General features: G+C 40.9%; 2 protein-coding genes across 4 annotated transcripts in view; one reads left to right on the forward strand and one right to left on the reverse strand.

Moving 5' to 3' along the window:
• Positions 1–3,212, reverse strand: part of Dora (zinc finger SWIM domain-containing dorado) — a 97,355-nt gene extending 94,143 nt beyond the window's left edge. Inside the window, exon 1 of the mRNA XM_080275503.1 lies at positions 3,041–3,212. Coding sequence (XP_080131629.1) covers positions 3,041–3,212 — 172 coding nt within the window. The remainder of the gene's footprint in view (positions 1–3,040) is intronic.
• A 4,727-nt stretch (positions 3,213–7,939) lies between these two features.
• LOC145403646 (small ribosomal subunit protein uS11) lies at positions 7,940–20,742 on the forward strand. Of its 3 annotated transcripts, none has more exons than XM_080275331.1 (4): positions 7,940–7,978; positions 10,727–10,970; positions 19,041–19,193; positions 20,644–20,742. In XM_080275331.1, exons 2-4 carry the CDS (start codon positions 10,734–10,736, stop codon positions 20,707–20,709), a joined length of 456 nt encoding a protein of 151 aa, XP_080131457.1. In that variant the 5' UTR covers positions 7,940–7,978; positions 10,727–10,733; the 3' UTR covers positions 20,710–20,742. The 3 variants fall into 3 exon arrangements, with proteins under 3 accessions (XP_080131457.1, XP_080131458.1, XP_080131459.1); XM_080275332.1 differs by having other exon boundaries at positions 7,945–7,988; XM_080275333.1 differs by having other exon boundaries at positions 7,957–8,072.
• The last annotated feature ends 3,237 nt before the right edge of the window (positions 20,743–23,979 follow it).

Genomic DNA, 23,979 nt, shown 5'->3' on the forward strand with positions numbered 1-23,979 from the left:
TTCTAGTGGAGCACAATTTCTGGGCCAACCTGTATACTGACAGTTGCCTCGGAGTCTGGGGAATGGGGGGACATAGGCTAAATGCTCTCACCATCCGCCCCTCTCCCATTGATGACCCAGCAAGATGCCTGGAACCACTGTCTGACTCACTTCTTCATTTCTGGAACATTCACGGCCTTTTCTCCAACTTTCTCTCTATTAAGCACCATCTCTCCTCCTCTAAACCTTACCTTTTCTTCCTAACAGAGACTCTGCTGTCTGAGGCAACTGTCAGGAAATCCTTCTCTGTATCCACCTACTTTCTCTATATTCATTTCAAAGCCAAAGATGGCTGTTGTGTATATGTAGGCAACAACATATCTTCCTCTTGTGTTCCTGAACTTCAATCTTCTGAATTCTCTACTCTCTGACTTTGGCTTTCCTGTAATTCTCTTTCTCTATATTCATCCATACATTTCAAAGTGCCGTATGATAGGCCTAAAAGGTTGGTTCCAACTTTCTGAGAATTATTTTAATTCACATACCAGTATCTTAACTCTTTATTACCACATATACAGCATACGGTACTCCAGGGTGGATTAGTTTCACCATGTGTGCTTTTTTTTTTTTTTAATAAACCCAATGCTTGTGTTGTTTTGTTTCTTTAATGTCTTTAACTTTTAAACTTTGAATATGGTCCAGGGAATTTCAGGGTAATATTATCTATATTTACTGTTACACAATAAGGTACTGGTAGTTATTGTACGAAATTCTGCAAGAACTGTTAACCAAAGGAAAGTTTTGTTAACATTTTAGCAAATGGATGACTGATACTCTTATACTGTAACTATATTGTACTTTATTATTACAGATATAAACTGGGTACCAGTAATATAAACTATTCTTAATAATCTAATTACAGAAAATAGACACATCTCAATTTTGGTGAAAAACAAGCTGTCTCGACACTGCTACTCCTCACTCTATCCTAGGGTGAGAAAGGAGGTCCGGATGATGATGATGATGATGATAAAACAAGATAATTTATGCCCAATATTTAAACATAATTAAGATACTGGTAAAAAAAAAACAGTAGCTATTCCTTACCAAAAAGAGTAACTTAATAATTTTACTTCAATGTTCTCGTTGTACAGTATATATATATATATATATATATATATATATATATATATATATATATATATATATATATATATATATACAGTATATATAAACTATATACAGTATATGGTATATGCAATTAAATCACTTAGCTAATAGCATGTGATTCATAGATATGGTGATATCCACAAGGGGAGAGCTCTCCCCTGAAGATGAGAATACACGAAATTGCTCAGGTATATATATATATATATATATATATATATATATATACTGTATGTATATATATTATATATATATATATATATATATATATATATATACGGTATGTATATATATTATATACCGGTATATATATATATTATATCTATCTATCTATCTATCTATTGCCAGACGCCATAATCCCATAAGGGGTGGCCATTTGACTTTGAGTTATTGGTTTTACGGGGAGGGGCACTAACCCTCCACCAACCCACTTGCTGACACGTAGGAAGCACGTATGGTTTGGTTATATGATTACCACCCAGTGTTGTAAATGGTTTCTTGGGTTACACGAAACCATTTGGCTTGTCACTTAATGTAAAGCCACCTGTAAAGGGAAGAAAAGCAATAAGAAGTGACAGGAAAGATGGGAGAAATAGGGAGAGAGGAGGGCAGGCACAGAAAAAGAATGATAAAGGCTAAGGAAGAAGTAGGCTGCACTACATCAAGTGAGTGGATGATGGTCACCACCACCTACCACTAATACTGTATATATATCTATACAGTATATACATATACTACATATAAACATGCAATCAATGTAAGTAATACAGAACAACCATTAAAACCAAATAAACCATTACATTTTTTTGTGGTTTATAAAAGAAAACATGGTTTGTGGCTTTTACAAAAAAACAACAACTTTTTTTTCCATCTTGCAGTACTCATTTCTTTCTTTAATTTAATACTATCATCGTCTACTTCTTCCTTAGCCTTTATCATTCTTTTTCTGTGCCTGTCCTCCTCTCTTCCTATTTCTCCCATCTTTCCTGTCACTTCTTATTGCTTTTCTTTCCTTTACAGGTGGCTTTACATTGAGTGACAAGCCAAATGGTTTCCTGTAAGCCAAGAAACCATTTACAACGCTGGGTGGTAACCATATAACCAAATCATATGTGTTCCCTACGTGTCAACAAGTGGGTTGGTGGAGGCTTAGTGCCCTTCCCCATAAAACAACTAACTCAAAGTCAAACGGCCACCCCTTACGGGATTATGGCGTCTGGCAGTAGATAGATAGATAGTAGATAGATCGTCATATTTCTTTGTACGGTAGCAGGTGATGGCAACCATCATCCACTCACTTGATGTAGTGCTGCCTACTTCTTCCTTCACCTTTACCATTCTTTTTCTGTGTCTGCACTCCTCTCTTTCTGTTTCTCCCATCTTTCCTGTCACTTTCTATTACCGGTACCAGGTACAGGTAATCTTCTTTCCTTTTCAGGTGGTTTTACACCGAGTAACAAGCCTAATGGTTTCCTGTATGCCAGGAAACCCTTTACAACGCTGGGGGGTAACTATATAGCTAACCATCCCAAATATGTTCTCTACATGCTAACAAGTTGATTGGCTGAGGGTTAGTGCCCCTCCCCGTAAAGTAACTAACTCAAGGACAAATGGCCACCCCTTAAAGGATTATGGCATTTGGCAGTAGCCTAGATAGATAGATCATGTTTCTGACTAATATTGGAAAGATAAGACTTGGAGAGAGGTACATGAAACCTTAAAAAATAGGCACACAATTATCAGCATGCTTAGTGATATGGGCACAATAGCATTTGGTCACCTTTCAAACCTTTGAAACTCTTTACTCAAACTCACAGGAAAAAGACAGTGCTATAGACTAGAGGAGCACACCTTAACAAAGATACCGTAAGAAAATGACGGTAAAATGACTCACCTTGATCTCTTGCCCGGCCATAGAGAAGGGAAGCGATTTTCTCTGAGCGTTTCCACCCCCTCCAGTTGTTGCAGAGGGATTCAGGTTCACTGATCCAGCTACATAGTGAGTCTTCTTCAAAGCGTTCAGAGTCCTCAAAAGAAAACCGGTCCCCTTCTTCCCAATCAAACATTTGTTGGGGTGTGATGGTGCAGTGTGGGGGGCGCCAGTATGTGGGGGAGGTGGACGGCTGCTGTGGCGGAGGGAGGGAACAGGAGGAAATGATGGCGGGGGATAAGACAGAGTATGAAGATGAGGTGGGTGGGGAGGAAGAAGGGGAGGAGGAAGAGTAAGAAGAGGAATGAGAGTAGCAAGAGGAGGATGATACAGACAAGGAAAGAGATGAGGAAGAGGAGGAGAAGGAGGAGGAAGAGGAGGAGGAGTAGGAAGGCTGACAGTTGGGGTTGGTGGCCACAATGCACACAACACCTCACACTAGAGGCCTGTATGTATCGCTGCAGCCAATACACCGATTTTCTCTAAGCACTCGTTGCCACACAGATCGTTTGTTCTGCAGCTGGCGGAGGCAACTGTTCCACACACTAGTCATATTTTCCAACTTCAAAAATGAATTAAATTGCACTTATATAACTTTACATTCAAACATTGCCACTCAGACACTTCACTGGTGCCTACTTTATCAGGTTTCACTTCTTGCCATAGTTCACTTGTTAGAATCAAGAAACTCTGCTTAGCTTGAATAATGTATCAGTAATGCCATGACACTGAGTAAATCACATGCTGCTGTCACCACTTTATGTTGGCACTGATGTTCATACTCTTGATTCATAGTTTATTATCACTGTACAGTACCAGTATAGGCTATATTACATGTGTGATTTCAAGCTATAATTCTGCTACTGTACATGCATTCCTAAAAAGGAAAAGATTTAATATGTGATCACGACAAAATGCTATCCTGTAAAGCATAAAAATAACTGGTACATAATAAAATTATCATTTTTTTTTTTTTTAAATCCTAACCACAAAGCCTGTTACCCAAAATTTACAAATGCTAATTCTTAATGTAAAACACATCTCATCTGTCATTTGTTTCTCAGAATTCTCTAGCCTAAGGTTTCCTTGTTACTGGTAACTCTTTCATTGCAATGGGTGAACTACAGGCTTTTTTCTGTCAAACACTACAGGACATTATTTAACCAGCCCCATCCCGACCGATTTTCCACCACTAACTCCCCCCAATCCCGACCAATTTTGGAAAAAAAATTTTTTGGCTCAAACCTCCGCTTTTGGTGAGAAACATCGAAAATTCATAGAGAAATCGCTCACCTGAGGTTTAAAGTACTCGATACAGGTAGGAGTACCCCTTACCTTACTGGGTTTTTTATCAGGCTGGCTCCAAAGAAAACGAGCTCTGTGGGAGGGTAACTGTTCCACACCACTCATAAATGAAATTTATTTATTTATTTGGTAGGAATTTGTATGTAGTATGAGAGTATATTGGTTTTCATACAGTAATATAAGCAATATAAGCATGGTTTCACTCACCAAACACATCAACATACCTGACCTTTTTTAGTGACATTACCTGATCATCATTTCTGACCGTTTCTTCCTCTGAAGCTACATAAAGTTTGTCCTCCACATTGTCATCGATTGGGGAATCACTCTGGCCCTGAATTTCGTACCGTGGCATGACATTTCTTTCCTGGCCAGGTCACTGGTAACAGGTGAATTGCCAAGACAATGGCGTGTGGGGGGGGGGAGGTCATGCAGGGTAAGGCATTGTCCCTGCCTGGCACCTTGTAGAGGAAAGTGTCCCGTGTATACGTGCCAAAAATCACGAGCGAAAATTGAAAATGTGCAAATTAGGGAAATTGCAACTGATGCGCGTTTATATACGTCAACGGGATTGACAGTGACAAAACGTGTGGACGTATATATACGTCAACGGGACGTGGTGGGTTAAAGAATGAAAATTCCACGATCATGGACAGCAATATTCACCTGATGTGCCTCCTTTTCACAACAAAATCCCATAAAGTATCATCTACAAAAATCTACAAATGCCTAGCTGAAGTGGCTGCATTTCTCCATACCTCTTAGAGTTTACCACGTTTAGGATTCAGTAGCCCCGTCTGTTAGTCACTCCCTAATTTTTTTTGGATGTGTTCCACTCAAACAGAATTTACAGGAACTGCATATTACAGCCCTAATGACCCCACAACTATCTAGTACTGTATTTTTGAAAATATTTTATCTTGTGGATTTTACATTTGTGCAGACATATTTTTATTTTAAAATGCTTTACTTCTCCCCTCAAGACATGGTATGCTACCATACATAACTATTCCTTTCTTGGCATTCTAGTTAACAGAAGTCCATATACGATGCCATGCTCTTTCGTACAATGAAGTACAGAACTACAGTGCAGACTGAATTAGCCAACCCCAAGTAAGCTGACGTAACCTTAAGAGACTAGAATGAGGTTGGCTAAAACAGATCCCCACATGCTAATCTCCTGTTATAACTCATTATTGCATTAAAGACAGAGAGCTGTCAGTTTTAGGTCTAACTGAAGTGAAAAGAGAATTGTGAATACCAGTATATTGTGTTTCAGTAATCTTCAAGATGTGGGACCAAAGTATTTTTTTATTTTTTTTTTTACCCAAAATTTTACATGTGCTCCCCCCTACCCCCCAACTTTGGATATTTTGTATTTCCATAATAAGTGATGAATATCATTTAAAAAGCTGCCTTCATTTACCACTGCAACAGTGCCGAGGACAGGCTCCATCTTCTGCACCAAAGGCAGATGGGTGCCATCTTATGTCATTCTGACACTAATCTTTCCTCATCGGTGCCAATTTATTCAAACCTGACCTAACTTATCCTAACCTAGCCTCACTCGTTCTAGCATACCCGTATCTTAACTAAGTTACCCTACCCTAACCTAAATTTCCATAACTTGTTATATCCAAACCTTATCTTATATAATCAAACTTACCAACCTAACCAAATTCTGGCTAATCTAACCTACAGTAACCTAATCCCAAGCCGCTGATTTTGGTATTTATTAAATTGTGACACCACAGTAATACAGTGTGGGAGGAAACTCTACCCCTTATATAAACTGTATTTTCCTTATCTATTGACAGATCGTCTCCACACTCAGAAATGGACTTCTGTTCACCTTTACAAAGTCACTGAATCAAACAAAGGCTGGCAAACATTTTGTAAATATTTAACAGGCAGTTCTTCTCCCTGAAGCATACTAGTGTTTCTTCTTCCACAGCTTCTATTTAGGCTTTACTAAACCCGAAACACAACAAAAGAACGGTACAGTAAATCCTTATATTATCACACTCTGCTTTTGTCACACTCTGAACCTACTAGACTCTCCTCTATCAGACTCTGTCCAATATGACAAAGAAAAAGAGCAACCACTGATAAAAAATAACAAAACTCTAAACCTACTAGACTCTGTTCAATATGACATACAAATAGAGTAACCACTCTTAGAAGTTTACTAATACTGATTTTAAGAGTTATTGCCATGATCTATGACATTAGGATATTTATCTACACATACTTTATAAATACTATTTTGAACTAAAATAGTGGCATTAAACTTTTCCTCATATAGTGGACTGTAGTCTGATATACAGCATCCAGAAAAGCTGATAGGCTGGTGAAAGTTTGTTTATACCAGACATAATATTACCACCTCGGGATCTCCCCAAACAGTCTTATGTTTATCTAGAACTATCCACATGTATAACCTTAAATTATAACAGGATGTAACACAGATCAAATGTGTTCCTCATTCATACAACAATTAAGTCACAAAAGCTATTGTTACCTTATAAACAGTAAACACTAACACAAACTTTGCCTCACTCATCCTATGTACCATGATAAAAAGTCAAATATATTCACTTTGGTCCCAAGCCTCGAATTAAAACTGCTATCCCAACTGGTGTATTATTTCCGCCCAGCCATCAATCTGAAGGTGAACACTGCACGACTCTCTCACGTCACCTTGAACTCTTGTCTTGTAACTCCCAGGTCAACTCGTACATACCGACCTGGGGAAGCTACAAGACTCAATTTAGCTCGACTCTGTTCAATCGAAACCTGTAACCCGGTGCTGACAGAGTTCCAGGGAGGGCCGGAATGAGAGGTAGAACCACTCAGTATAACAGGGGAGGGGAATGTGCCGCCTACAGGGTCACAGTCCTCACAGCTCGCTCGTCAGACAGCTGATCCTCAAGACAAAAGACATCCTCACTGGCTTGTCTACTATATTCTTAGGGCGTAAAAACACTCTCACAATCTTCGTGCTGTAACCAATAGCAGATACACAGGCACTGTTGGATCACTGAGACACTGAGCTACGTGATATCAGAAAAACAAACAGCGAGAAATCACCAAACGCTATTGTTTTGTCCCTTTCTTCTCTCGATAACAAACAAATCTTGGGGTTCCAATACTATTTTGTCCTCTCTCGCTAGTCAGCTTCTTTACATGGCAGTCATTATTTATTCTACGCTTACTTTATGAAACATCAAAATATCATCAATAAATACGCATTGTTTTAGTCAGCATTATGAAAAATAATGACGGTATTCACACTTTGTCTGAAAATGGCAACTATTCCCAGAATTTACGCTGCTAACAGGTGCCCTCACAGAAAAGCCGTGGGGTATTACGTATAAATGCATCACTTCATTTTATTAACTAAATGCAAAGTTGACTAAAGGTATGTTTTGCATAATAAGTAAAGCCACATCAAAATATATAACCAAAGGTCCATGGAGAATAATTTACATAGATTTATTTTTAAAACACTATCCTGATGCACTATAAGAAACGCAGTCAACCTAAACAATTCCAACGTTCTTTCTATGAGTTGTATTTGAGCGAGTGAATAACGCTGTGAGTATTGGTAAGAGTATATCGATAATTACCAGTATCATCTGTGGCTCTTGAGTATCTCTGAATATACAGCAATCTTCCATTAAGTGTATTTGTAAGTTCGGGTTAGTTAAAGTTCTTTGAATACAGATGTAATTTTTGATAAAGAGCTGTAAAGGTAAGGGGTCCTCACACTCATGGGAGGCCACAATCTTTGTCTGGCTTTTTGGTTAGGCGATCCGGAAATTAATACGTGTGGTCACAGAAAGCTCAGATTATCGTGGGGTACTGCACTGTATGATTACTGGAATTTTTAAACGGGCAGACAATACACTAAAATCAAGACTATGATTATTATGCTGTTACTATCGGAGATCAGATTGCCCTTGTAGCCGCATATTGTCCTGAATTTTCTTTCATGGTGTGTAGTATCATATTTTATTGTTTGCTAAGCTCTTGTTTTAGTTTTCTAGAGCTGATATATTAGAACCTGTCCCGGCAGACTTCCAAGTGCATTGTTTAACTGGAACAGCAACATTTATATTCTGTTACTAGTTAGATTAACATTTTTACTGTTTAACAACATTAGAAAAGAGGGTAATGTGCATATACACATTAGGTTTTGCTCTGTAACATGTGTTTTCCTTGTTGGTTTGATGTCTTGTACTCAGACCTACTTTGCTGTGGATGCCATTTGTTGATGCCCAAAAAGCTCATAAATTGCCTTGCTTTCTTGGTCCTTTGTAAGGTGATTAGGGTAACAGCAGAACCCATAACTGCGTTTCAAGTGTTTTGAAGTTTATACTGCAGCTGGTGTTACTAAGCTATAATTTTAATCCAACTAGAGGTTAATAACAAATCCTTCTCCAGTGAATGCATAATGTATTAGTTTTCATGTGCTTACCTCATTCTGCAGACCCCCTGTAGTGGGGCTTTGAAACTATCTATCTATTGCCAGATGCCGTAATCCTGTAAGGGGTGGCCATTTGACCTTTGAGTTATTTGTTTTACAGGGAGGGGCACTAACCCTCCACCAACCCACTTGCTGACACGTATGGAGAATGTATGGTTTCGTTTTATGATTACCACCCAGCATTGTACATGGTTTCTTGGCGTACAGGTAAGCATTTGGCATGTCACTCAATGTAAAGTCACCTGTAAAGGAAAGAAAAGCAATGAGAAGTGAAAGGAAAGATGGGAGAAATAAGAGGAGAGGAGGGCAGGCACAGAAAAAGAATGATAAAGGCTAAGGAAGAAGGAGGCAGCACTACATCAAGTGAGTGGATGATCGTTGCCACCACCTACCACACCTTTGAAACTAAATGACCAAATCAGTCAGCTCTTGAACTTGCAGCCTAACTATCAAATGTTTCCAAAGGCATAATTTTGGATTCTGAAGATGAAATTATGTTTTTCCTTTGTGTGTGTGTGTGTAAAAAGCATTTCACCATGATATGTACCATCACTAGTTTTCAAGTTTTTGACCCAAAAACCCAAGAATGGTAATCCCTAAGGAGATAATTAGGACCATCTTAATTTTGCATTTCCCTTCTTATTTTAGCACATCATGGCATCCTTTAAGTATTTTTTTTACTGTGTTTTCACATTTCAATACTTTTTTTTTTTAGGTGGTGAAAAGCATTAAAAAGGTGTTTGTTTATATTCAGATGCCATCTTGTGCACGAACATGGACGGATGCCCTTTTTTAATGAAATTATCCGTCTACCTATTTATCCAAACGTAACCTAAATTTTTTATTATGTAACCCAGCGTTATTTATGTGGTCCTAATCTAACTTTGTGCTAACTTGCCAGTCTTCCTGACCAGACTTCCTAACCTAACCAATCCCCTATGGTTTGTAATCATATTTTCCTTGTTTATTGATGGAGCCACTTCATACTCGAAAATGCACATCTGAACACTTACCAGGTCACTGAATCAACACAAATTCTCAATCTGTCCCTCCTTATCACAGGAGCAGCTTCCTGAACTTCCTCCAACCACTTCTTACCCAAACCAAAGAGCTAGCCTCAGCCTCACCTTCAGCACATAACATATCCCTCAAATAACAGAACACATCCATACACTTGAGACTCCAGCAGGATCAGTCGTTTCACACCTTTCAGTCTCAACATGCTTTCCTTGACGCGCACTCACACAAAATCAGCAGTATTGCGCAACCTGCCTCTAATACCACAACATCTCTTGTGCACCCACATAAACACTAAACAGATGGAATTACTTCCCTACACCCTTGGGGCAAACTGCACATGGCCACTCTGCTTTGAAAGTACTTCTACCAGTCCTAGATATCATTATTTTTGTTTTATCCTCGTTCTCTTAAACCCTTGTGCCCCATTCCATGTCTCTACTTCCCAACTCTTTCCTCTGCCTCCTTTTCATTCTCTGTAATCAACACCAAAATAATCATCAGCATAACATCTCCCATGGGAGTCCACCATGACAAACAAGAAGGGGTTCAAGACTGATTCCTGATGCATGCCAACAATCACTGGAAATTCATCACTCAAACCTCCATTTGCACACGCCTGGATGTGAGGACCCACATAACCTATATATCCTTTATTTACAGTACCTGACAGAAATTAGGTAAAAAAAAAAAAAAATGCAAAAACCAAGGGAAAGATTATATTCATTGCAAAGTATGAAACAAAAAAATATTTCTGTGAAATATGTAGCCAGTTAATTGCAAGTGTATGTGTGTAGGTGTTTTTTTATGATTCAGAGTGCAATTTTTATTTTTGCTAGATAAACCATGGCACCACGCAAAGGAAAGGTTCAGAAGGAGGAGGTGCAGGTGCAGCTGGGACCACAGGTGCTGGATGGAGAGAAGGTGTTTGCAGTGTGCCACATATATGCCAGCTACAACGACACATTTGTTCATGTTACTGATCTGTCTGGCCGTGAGACCATTGTTCGCATCACCGGAGGCCAGAAGGTTAAGGCTGATCGTGATGAGTCCTCTCCATATGCTGCTATGTTGGCTGCTCAGGTGTGGTGTTCTCATTTTGTTTTTGTGTAAGTTAATATAGCCAGGTAATAGGATTGATGAATTAACTGAATTTAGATTAGGCTGGAGACATAATGTGGCATGGTGGGAAGGGGGTAGTTGATATAATGCACAAAATGTGGAAATTGGTTTGGGTACATGGGGTTCCAGAATATGGATGGTGATAGTTCCAAATATATAGAAATTGATGGTATGGGATGAGCTTACTTGTCTTATATGCCCCACATAGAGGTGTAAGATCGCCATAGTCAAAGTGAGAGTCCACTGCTGCCACAAGGTTCTCCACTCGTGATGTAGGTTGTTTTGATTGGGGATTAAGTTGTACTTGGTGCCCTCCCCCCACCCTTTAGAGTGGGCATTTGTAGGAGGCTGATTGAGTATCCTTCACAGAAACAGGTCTGACTTCCTCCTGAAAGTTTCAGTGTGTGGTTACTATAGTCCTTCCAAAATACCGAGATCGTTTGGACGTTGTTTCTCACAGGAATTCCCCTACCCGCGATGTTGCCGAATCTGCACCAGAACACACCTCTCTGCCTCATGTCAGCTATTTACTACTTCTAAATGAAATTTATTTACTGTATATATATATATAATTCTCTAATAAGGCTATATAGTGTAGGAAAATGCCTATTGTTTTTAATAATAACATTGACATTTTATAAATACCTCCACACTTGGCAGCGTTGCTTTCCAACTCTATCACACTTGTAGGTGAGTCAGTGAGGAAGGGTCAGGTGTCAATCCATAGATCACTTCCTCTCTGACCGCCATCAAAGATGGAAGCTCCCATCCCTACTACTTATAAAACCATGTAGACTTTTTATAAAAGTAAATCTCCATAAAATGTTGATTTTATATGCAGAGACAGACAGACAGTCAGGAGGCTTTTCCTCAAATTCTTATAATTCATAAAACCATGTAGACTTTTTATAAAAATAAATCTACTTAAAATGTAGATTTTATATGCAGAGAGAGTGAGGGTTGTCACTTGAGCTTTGTCTCTAATCCAATAATTTGCCCAGTAGAAAGTCTGGCAACATCACTGGTAGGGGAATTCCCCATGAGGGACAATGCCCAAACAATCTCGATATTTTGGAAGGAGTATGGTGTCCCAGATATCACGCAACAAGCATTTAAATACAGCAGTCTTGGTCTGTCATTTGTAGAACTTGCAGCATGGATGGACTTCGGACTCTGACTGTTTCAGCTGTTTTTCTGTGGCTAGTGCTGCCAAAATGGGAATGGTTTTTACCACTGATTTCCCCTTTTATTTATGTTTTTGGTTTAGGTAACTGCCTCTCATGTATTTTCCACAAGTAGGTGATGTAGTACCGTGCCCCTCCTGTTTGTACTGAATGGAGTCGAAGGGTCTTTAGCTTATGAGGAAGAGTTTCTGTTACGATACTAAGAGAGTTAAAATGTATTGAAAAGACAGCAAAAAAAAAATCGGTGATTTTAGAAAGGGTAGGGACTATTTTATCCCATCAGTTTCCTCTCCCCTACCCTCGTCCCCTAAGGTTGGTTAAGCAAATCATATGGTAGAGTGAGTTTGACACTTTCAGTTGCACTTTGAAATTTGTTGGAGGGAGAGGATGAGGGATAGAAGTTGTTTGGACATGCCAGAAATATAGTACTGTGATGATGGAAGCAATATAGGAAGAAGTTTAACAAAATAGGCAGAACAAAGAACATAGAAGTTTACTGGAGTTTCCACTCAATGTTCATGTGAAGGTCTATCTCATGAAATCATGAGTATTACTGTATTAACCCCCTCGTGCACGATGATGCAAAATGAGTCAAAATGGTGTTAGGCTGAAGAGAAACCAATGACGCACTGTGATGCACTTGTCAGTGTTGGTCTGAGGAGTTGCTAATTAGGCAATTTTGGACAAAATATTAACCAAAAATTAAGTTTGAGTGCATCAGTCTTTGCTGTATCATAGGGGAGGGTGGCTGTTTCAAGGCCAATGCTCTTATATAGCCGGCTTTCTCTCGGCTTTTGGTGGGGGGAGGGCGCACAATTTTTGGCGATTTACTCGAAAACTGTTGGTCATATCAAAATTCCAAAGGCACCACATAAAAGCTCATGAAATTCTGCATATAGACATGTGCTTAGTTCTTGCACGGTGTAGGCAAAATATTGGGGTAGAGTGTTGGGAAGTCATTTTCACTGTGGGAACATTTTGTTGTAAAATCCATGGGAATGTTTTCCTTTGTCCATGAGTCCAGGCAGCCCTTGTGACATTTTCTCTGATCATGTCACACAAGCTTACAGAAAACTTAAGGTGTACAAAGGGGTTAAGTAGACAGCACTCGGAGAGCGCATACCTCTGCCAATGCCTGTACCGGACAACTCAGAGCACCTCCAAAATTTAATCAACTCTTCCTTGGCCCATGGCCCAGTATCCACAAAATTTATTTGAAATCCATTAATGACTTACTGAAACATCTTGTGGACGAACAGACAAACAGATGAAACTGACAAAGGCAGAGTGCTTGCTGGATGGATCCCCCTTCTTTCTCTCTCTCTCCCCACTTCCCCCCTACTTTCCCTCCCTCTACTCCCTTTCCTTCCCCTCCTCTTCCCCCTTTGTCAGATGAATCCAATTGTCTGCCTAGATTTCACTGATGTGTGGGCAGTAGACCGCCCGCTGGATGGATCCAGTTGTGCTTGCATAGTTTTCACTGGGGTATAAGTGGTCATTTGGCAAAGTTTTTCAAGCTTCATTGCAAAACACAGGGTGGATTTAGGAAGCTAACAGTTGCAATGCCAGGTGCGTCAGACATTTCTATACAATTTGGTAAAAAAAAAAAAAAAAATGTTTTTCAAAATTTGAAAAAATGGTGCTGGGGCCGGCAGGCCACTGGGTCCTGACGATTTCTTATCCCACGGCCATTGAGGGGTTTCAACCCCCACCCAGCCTTGGGCCTTTGATCGACTTTGGTGAAAAACAGTTAGCTTCAACCCCCACCCAGCCCTGGGCCTTTGATTGACTTTGGTGAAAAACAGTTAGCTTCTAGGGTTTGTGGATATCTACCTTCTGAATTTTTTTTCATAACGTTTGGCGCAAAATTGTGACCAGTAGAGAGCAAGCAAACGCAGACGTACGGAACCGACCAGCGTGCTTGCCAAATCTTTTGATTCCGGCAAGCAACAAACTGGTGAATTCATAACCTCCTCCAACTTCTTTGGTGGAGGTAACAATGGCTGACATGCCTTGGATTAAATCTTGTAGCCTTTGATTGTTGAGTTTGGTGGTAATTAACTATTCGTGTTTCTAGCTTATCTAGAATAATATTGAGATATTAACAGGAAGTAATTTGCACAACAGAATTTCATGGTTCTGGTATGAGGGAGGTGAGTTGATTTCTGTGTGTAATTGTAATTACCATACCTTTCTCACCTAATTAGTGGTTTGTGCATACCTCATGAGCTTCTTTATTATTAGGCCTCTCACAGTACCCAGGCTTGTTGGCTGATACAAGAACTAGAAAGATAGAGAGAGAACAGTACAGTACATGGCAACAGCACAGGTTATAAGAAGCAGTTTTTGGCATTTTCATTTCATTTTTGTAGCAGTATTGCAGTACAACACAGTTTCATGCTAAGGGGTGAATGCAGCAAGGTTGAGTGGGTTGAATGAGTTTTTTTTTTTTTTTTTTTTTTTTTTTTTTTTTTTTTTAGCACAGGTTTGTTGACATTGCTTTCTCATCACAGTTTGCCTTTTTCCTTACCCACACACATTATTGCTCTATGCAATAACTTAAATTTCATCACGTAATTGCTCTTCAGTACAATAACTTAAATTTCATCCCTTATCATGTATGTTGCTTTTACAGTATCCTAGGTACCGTGAGCTGTGCTGCTTAAAACATTTGCCCATTTGTAATGTGTTCTAAATGTATACAGTAATAATGTTTGAATATCAGACTTGAAATAGTACAGCATAATTATCTAAATGTTCCATCATGCATGTATTTCAGCCTCACAGATATTTGTATGGTATTTTAAGTTGACTCTCTCTTCTCTTGCTATAACGTGTCATTAAAGACTGCATAAATTCTGATTGTGATAATAGTTAAGTTTACAGTATCTTACAATATTTTTCAGATCAGACCCTCATTTATGGCAAGAGGGGATAGGTTGGAAGTTCCCTGCTTCTCATTCTCCATGTCCCTGGCTAAAGTTCTGCTTCAGGTGCTTTATAATTTATTAATACAGCTTGTGTTTGTTTGCTTTAGGATTGTTCCAGTTATATGATACAGTAAACATCACCATAAATGTACAGTAATCACTCTAATATCCGGACGCCCAATAACCGAACATCCCCACTAACCGAACCTTATCGTCCTGGGATCAAACATTCCCAAAATGGTCCGAAAATCCAAAAAAATTGGAAAAAAAACCGATTTTTTGCCGTCCGTAATTTGAACTTGCCGCGCGCGCCGCGTGAGAGCATTGTTTTGGTTCGTCATTCCTCCGACGTCCGATAGAGCGCCGCTGCATCCTCCCCACTTCCCGCCTGTCTCTCACCGCGACTGGACCTGCGCTCTTCGTAATGGCTGCCCACGTGCTCGCTTTTGTGGTGGTGCCTTACTTGCTGCAAGGCCTCCTGCTGCTCTCTGCCCTACTCTTAGTGTGTGTGATGATGGCCCCGCCTCCTGAGAAAAGGAAGAGAGTGGTGTTGACTCTGGAGAAGAAACGGGAGATATTGGAGAAGGTTGATGCGGGTTGGTCTTCCTCTCGCATTCTCCGCGAGTTCAACCTGGCCCGGTCGACTTTGTTTGATATCAAGCGTTCCCGAGACAAGCTCATGCAGTACACGGCTGACTTCTCGTCGAGAAGCAAACGCAACGTGGAGAGGAAGGTTATGTTTACTCCCAAGTATGCAGAGATCGACCGCTCCACGTTGATTTGGTATCGACAGCAACGTGCAGCTGGTGTGATGGTACGTGGAACGGAGCTGAAGGCTGCTGCTGAGAAGTTTGCAAGGCTTCACGACGCCCTAGACTTCATGGCATCCGAGGGTTGGCTCTTCGCGTTCAAGTTGCGACATGGCCTTACTAACCGTAAAGCACATGGCGAAGCATTGGACGCTAACGAGGATGGAGTGGACGAGTTTCGGCACAAGGTGAAAGGCTTGATCGACAGGGAGGGCCTCACTCTCGGTCAAGTCTATAACGCTGACGAAACTGGCCTATTCTATCGCTCGGTGCCAACGAACACTCTCGCCGATGAGACGGAGAAGCGTGTACCTGGCCGCAAGCTTTCTAAGGAACGGATATCTGCTTTGTGTTGTGCCAATGCTAACGGCATGCACCGGCTTAAGCCCGTTATTGTTGGCCGTGCAAAGCAGCCTCGGTGCCTTCGTGGGGTGATGGATGTCCTTCCTGTCGTATGGTACCATTCTTTGAAAGCATGGTTCACAGCTGTGATTTTCAAAGACTGGTTTCACCATCACTTCGTCAAGGAGGTCATACATTACCAGACGAAGACACTGGGAATTCCTCGCGACCAGGTAAAGGCTCTCCTTCTCCTCGACAATGCACCTGCCCACCCGTGCGACAAGGACTTGGTTGCTGAGAATGGCCGTATTAGGTGCATGTTTCTGCCACCTAATACGACTGCTCTCATTCAACCAATGGACCAAGGAGTGATCGTGGCAACAAAGCGCCTGTACCGTCGGAAGTTCCTGGACGAGGTGATGGTGGTTCTCGAGGACGAGGACGAGCGCAGGGAAGGACGTGACACTCGAGGCAAGCGGACTTTGGAAAACTCGCCGCTACAACATCAAGTCTGCGCTGTACAACTGGGCTAGTGCATGGAAGGAAGTCCCTGTGAAAACTCTTGAAAATGGTTGGTCTCGTCTGCTTCTCGGAACAGATGTGGAGTACGATTTCCTAGGGTTTGACGTGGATGACTTCCATGCACGGCTACGTGCACGCACGGCGACGATGTTGATGTGGACGATGTTCGTGAGTGGTTGGACGACGACGAGGGCGATCCTGGGTATCAGACGTTGTCTGATATCGAGATCGCGTCTTCAGTTGCTGGTGTCAGTCCCGAACTTGAAGATTCCGACGACGAAGGCGATGATGATGCAGACTCCGCCCAGCAGGACACTACTCCAGCCATCCCCAAGCTGAGCGCACTCCGGGAACATCTAGAGTTCGTCCTAGACTACCTGGAACACCCGGACTGCGACAGGGAGATGGGGCCCTTGGGACTCGTGGAGGAAGTGCGTGCTTTCCGGCAGCGCATCATCAATCGCCAGAATCGTCGGTCCTTGCGTCAGTCAACGATTGACAGTTTTTTCAGGCCCGTGACCCCGCTGTGCCAAGCCCTGGTTCCACTCCGTTGCCTCCCAAGACAGGCCCTCATGCTCCGAGCCACAGCCCAGCACATCAGCTACAGTGGAGTCACCGCTCGACGTGAGTTTGCGGCTGTCTTCAGAGTCTTCTGTAGTCGGTACGCCATCACCACTACCCACCGATGCACCCCTTGGACGCCTGCCAGTGATACTCTCGGGCTCTGACAGTGAATAAACAGCAAGAACTTCTCCACTAGACCACACGGGAATTTTGAGTGTTGTGCAGTGAAAAAAACGGTGTGTTGTGTTAAGGTTTTCAAGTTGGGAGAAAAGACTAAGTAGAAAAGAAATTTAACGTAACTAACCTTCTTTGTTTTGGCTTTGGAAACTTAAAAAAACTTGGGAAAAGTTAATGTGCAACACTTAAATTTAATGGAACATTATTTGGACTAAAGTGAACACTGTGAAAAGAACGGACTTCTGTGTGTTAGTGACTAAGTTCAGTGCAAGACTTCAGGAAGAGTGTAGTGCAAGTGCTTCAGGAAATCGTTCTTACTGTCAGAGTCCGAGAGGAGGCGGTTATTCATCGAGGTGGCCAGGGACTTGCTGTAAGTAGCCAAAATGTTTCATGTTGTACTATTTTCCATACTATATTTACCAGAATGTTTCATATTGTATTTTTTCCCATACTATACTTACCAGAAAGTGTCATACTGTACTTCTTTCCATACTAAACTTACCTCATGCATGTGCAGTAGGAATGGGTTTTTCAGAGTTCGGTTAGGTTCGGTTAGGTTAGGGTCGGTTAGAGTCCATAAGTACCAGAATGTTTATTAATGTATGAACATACTTCTAAACCCACATTTTATGTGTCTATTGCATTTATTTCAGTCATTTATGTGCCTTATTGGTGTGATTTGGGTGTTAAATAGGTGCTATGCATGTCCGGAGGGAGTTGTATAGGTGTTTCTCTGTGTTAGGGTCCGTAAGTACAAGTCCATAAGCTGGGGCCCAATATCCGGACAAAACCAATATCCGAACCTACCGATGGCTCTATTGATCCGGATATTGGAGTGATTACTGTAATTATAAGGTTGTCTAGGTACCATAGTATTGAATTCAATACGCTTGTAATTTCCGTGAAAACTTCTGAGTAAAACAATTTCATTCGGTAGGTGGGGGCGCTCACTGTCCACTCACTCGATGTAGTGCCGCTGTCGGGTGTCTGCCCTTTCCTCTCCTCCATCCTTCTTTCCTTCCATCCTCCTCTGTCTCTTTTTCCTTCATTCCCTCCTTGTCTTTCTGCCTATGGGTGACTTTACACTCCCTCTTCTGGCTTTCTTTCCTTCATTCTTTCCTCTTCCTTCTGCCCATGGATGACTCTACACTGAGTGACAAGCCAAATGGTTTCCTGTACACCAGGGAACCATTTACTACACTGGTTGGTAACCACATAACCAAATTTTGGCACCTGGTGGTTTAGTGGGTAATTATGGCACTCCAGTCGGATTGAGCCGGCGAAGGTTTATATCCAGGGGGTGGTTGCGGTTGATTGCTCATGTAATGCCACTCAGGGATGAGTGAGGTTGAACACTCTCATCTTAAATGTCGGGACCAACTGCCTAGCCCTGAGCTCCTACACTCCTCATGGGGCAATGTAGGATTGGATGATGGATGGATGGATCATTCTAAATTACAAGATGAAGTACTTATGGTATTTTTGTCCCATTTCCTTTTGTAGGATGTTGCTGAAAAGTGCAAGACATTGGGCATCAACTGCCTGCACATCAAAATCCGTGCAACTGGCGGCAACAAGACTAAGACCCCGGGCCCTGGTGGACAGTCTGCCCTCCGTGCCCTGGCTCGTGCTGGCATGAAGATTGGACGTATTGAGGTAGCCAAGTTTAACCTTTTTATTTTCTTATTTGTTTATTTTTTTATGTGTATATATATATATATATATATATATATATAAATATATATATATATATATATATATATATATATATATATATATATATATATATATATATTATATATATATATATATATATATATATATATATATATACAGTATATATATATATATATATATATATATATATATATATATATATATATATATATATATATATATATATATATTTGTTTAATATATTTATTATTACAGTATATTTGAATAGAGTTATCAGAGTAATTAATACTAGCAGTAGAGAGGTTGGATAGTAATTAATTGGAGTTTCTTGAATCTGATGTGGGAAAGCAATGATCTCGTTCTTGTTAACTGACCAGGATCTTTGCATACAGTTTTTTAATTGAAAGTACTGTAAATCTAGATGGAGTACTATGTTATTTGTTGAGGGAAATGGTAACTATCATTGTGATCACTGGTAAGTGGAGAAAGAAGCATACGTTGGTAGCTTGGTGGAGTAAAAAAAAAAATAATGTGCTGTGGAAGAGATTAGAGTGACTTCAAAATGAATGGTGATTATGCGAAAAGAAACTGTGATTCATGAAAGTTGTGGAGTAAGTATGGCTGGGAATAGTACTGGTAGGGCAGATAGTAATGCGATGAGATGGTATGGCTAGATGCAGGGAATAAATGAAGATAAGTGGTTCACCTGTAAATTGGAGCATTAGGTTTTCCTGCTCTTCCACTTGTGCTCAAAAAACAGTTTCTCATCTGTGTCAGAAACAGTTTTACTTCTATGCTGTGAGAGAGCATATTGAAGTATGGGTAACCCATATGTAAATATAAAGTTAATACTGCTCATAGTTTACTCATAATGCAGCTTAGTTACTGGATTTTGTTCAGTGTGAGAGAAAAGAATGAAATTTTTTTTCTTCAGACACCTTTTAGCATGATGATCGTATAACATACGGGTATTAGAAACAGAGCTGGGCACCGCGAACGAAAATTCACTTCTGCAAACTCAAACCATTACCTCCTGTAACCCCAAATCACCAAACTTCTTGCAATTTGCAGTTACGCAAACGCAAACCATTTTTATCCCTTTGAGCATTCAAGTGGTCACTTTTCTTCGGATGTTTTTGCCCATAAGTTTACACATTGATGGTACTTGTGCAGTTAATTTTATATCTTCAGTGAATCATAGAGAATCACAGGATGGGTTTAGGAAGCTGAAAAACACATTGCCAGGTATGCCAGATGATTCTTCACATCTGCAAGAAAAATAAATTGATTTTAGAACTTAGAAAAAATGGCCATGGGGCCAGCCAGGAGAGCCTGCAAATTTCTGAACCCTTGGCCATTGAGGGATTAACAGATAAATGAGGTTATATGGCAGATACACAGAACTAACTGTGGTGTTGTTTCTTCCCAGGATGTGACACCAGTTCCCTCTGACAGCACTCGCAGGAAGGGTGGTCGCCGTGGCAGGCGTCTGTAGTTTGGTGGTCGTAATAAATAAATACATGTAAAATTGAATATTTTTTAGCCCTTTATATATATTATATATAATTATATATATGTTTGTGTGTGTAGGTGGGGGCACCCACCATCCACTCACTCGATGTAGTGCTGCTCTTGGGTGTCTGCCCTTTCCTCTCCTCCCTCCTTTCCTTTCTTCCCCGTCTGTCTTTTTTTACTTCATTCTTTCCTCGTCCTTCTGCCTACAGGTAACTTTACCCTCCGTCTTTTGTCTTTCCTTCATTCTTTCCTTTTCTCTCTGCCTGTGGGTGACTCGACACTGATTGGCAAGCCGAATGGTTTCCTGTACATCAGGAAACCATTTACTATGCTGGGTGGTAATCATATAACCAATTTATGGCGTCTGGTGGTTTAGTGGGTAACTGTGGTGCTCCAGTCAGATTGAGCTGGTGAAGTTTTATATCCAAAGGGTGGTAGGGGTTTATTGCTCATGTAATGCCACTCGGATGAGTGAGGCTGGTCACTCATCTTAAATGTCAGAACCAACTTGCCTAGCCCTGGGCTCCTACGCTCCTCATGGGGCAACGTAGGATTGGATGATGGATGTACAGTATGTATATATATATATATATATATATATATCATCATCATCACCATCTAATCCTGTGTTGCCCCATGATGAGCATAAGAGCCTGGGGCCAGGCAGATTGATCCTGACATTTAAGATGAGAGTGACAAGCCTCTCTCATCCCTGAGTGGCATTGCATGAGCAATAAACCACAACCATCCCTTGGATATAAACCTGCCCAGTCTCAATCCAGTTGAAGGACCTCAATTACCCACTAAACAACCAGCTGCCTGGCTATATGGTTACCACCCAGCATAGTAAGTGGTTTCCTGGTGCACAGGAAACTATTTGGCTTGTCATTCAGTGTAGTCACCCGTAGATTAAAGGAAGAGAAAAGGACAGTCACCTGAGAGCAGCACTACATTGAGTAAGTGGATGGTGAGTGCCACCACCTACCATATGTATATACGGTATATTTTGTTAGAATATTTTTATTGAAAATTGAATTACAATATTTGAAATGATTTGAAATAAAAAAGGTAATTTTGGTTGCCATTACAAAGTGGGAAAGAAAACATTTTACTGAAAGTTACCGTCTTCAGAATTTTGTCTTTACCATTTTCTACCTATGGATGATTCGGTCTGATTTATTTAAAAATTTCTATTTCTCCCTTACCATTCTGTCACTATATATTACTCATGTATACACTTCAGGCAGCTCTATACTGAATGATAGGTCTGATGGTTTCCTGTAACCCAGGACTATAACAGTGGGTGGTAACCATATAATCATGAGGCGATGTGGAGTCTTCTGTGGTGCCCTGAGCAATACAGATGCAGCATCCATTCTGGAACCAAACCACACTCCCTGCACCCAGCTGTCATAGGGTGCTGTAAACCACAAGGAAACAGGTTCACTGTACAGGACAGCCCTGCAGAGGTAGTTGTTTGCCTGCAGCTGATAGATTGATCAACAACCTCCAGATTATGGATTCAACTTAAGAAATAGCTGGTACTCAGTTCGAAGTCTCTCTTTTGCTGAATAATGTCTTGTAGTTGGGGAGACAGAGAGACAAAAAAAAAGAAAAAGCAGATTGGAAAGGTTATTTCAGCTTGAACTGCTTGAATGGGTTAAAGGAGACTAGCCGCATCACTGTAGTGGGTCTCAAAAGTGATGTGACTGGGATATGGTAACAACCATCCTACGCAAGCGTCCCTGCATCCACGAAGCAATCACTCTGTGGAATGTAGATTGTTGGCTACTTCATCTTTACAGTGCATTTTTATAGACATCGGTGCATAAGACTAGTTGAGTAATAAGGCGGTGGAGGTGGGTGAGTATGTAGGACTGAAGAGAATGGAGAGATTATTTATGGTTAACAAGATGTACTGTACTACAAAAATGAAAGCTAAATAGCCTGAAGGGGTGCACGGTACTCAGGCTTCAGCATTTGAGTCTTGCCCGTAGTGGTTGGGATACTGGTGGGCAAACCCAGATGATGAGTAAGGCTAAGACGTGGATGGCTTTTCCATGGCTGCAGAACAGACTTGTCTGTCTTTTGCATAAAAGGGTCACCACTCTTCTGTGATGCGCTCAGTACATCAATGATTGCACAGCAGACAAACCTGGTCGGTATGAATAACGATCATCAAATGAGCCACACAGGTCTGTTATACTGAAGTGGAGTATTGGCTTCGTCCACACATGGTGTGCGAGTGTGGTAGGTCCAGAGCAACAGGGCAAAGGGAAAGCAATGGTTGGGAGTACAAGGATGCTATATACAATGAGCTTATGGCCATAGGCTAACCATGGGAGCAGGAAGCACATGAGGGACAGGTATCCCCACCAACTCACATTATGGAAGACTGCATTGCACACAATCACCTGCGCCAACAGAACAACATACACTACTTGAGAACTCTGTGGGAAAGCCCGGCCTCGGCCGTGGCCTTCCTTAGGGACTCGGGGCTGTTTGGCCAGACTGCCTAAGGAACAACTACTACTACTATTACTACTCACCCTGTGACATGATACCAGAGGTTTCTAAAATTTCATTTCACTTGGGGCATCATGCAAGGATAGCAAAACTTGAGATGAGTTGTAACTTAACAAAGATATAATGTATTTTTCAGTAACCATATCACTAAACTGATGTGTTTTTACTTATTAAAATTCGGGTGCATGGCAGAACTCATCACGGAACTCCTTGTCTTCTTGTATAATACACTGATCCCATGGCTGTCATGCATAATTGGTACCAATTAACATGGAGCTTAATATGGAATTGCACGATAACCAAAGCACAACCTGTGGGATTACACTAATTGGTACCAGATATCCTAAGTGTAAGCCCAAATATTCCCTTTTACAACAATTTATTCTCACTAGATACACACTGTACATACATGGCGTCACGGGAATTATCAGAAGCACACATAGGTGCGGTTAGGTTTGTAGAAAGTGAAGAAAAAGGCACACTAAGGAAGTAACACCATAGACTGAGATGGGCTTGAGGTAAGGGGGTGGAGAGTTTGTGGCCACCACCTGAGATTAACTCCTCTAGTAGGGCCTCATCTTTGAATCCCTCAAAGCCATCAGAAAGCAAAGATACGGCACCATCACTGTCGGCGGAAACCATCTCAGGTGCATAATAACTGTTTTTATAGCCAAAAAAATGAACAGTAATGGCAGGAGTGCAGATTTTCATCTAACAGTGATAA

This window comes from Coenobita brevimanus, chromosome 61, assembly GCF_032717465.1.
Source record: "Coenobita brevimanus isolate Jiangsu-jjx chromosome 61, ASM3271746v2, whole genome shotgun sequence".
NCBI lineage: Eukaryota > Metazoa > Arthropoda > Malacostraca > Decapoda > Coenobitidae > Coenobita > Coenobita brevimanus.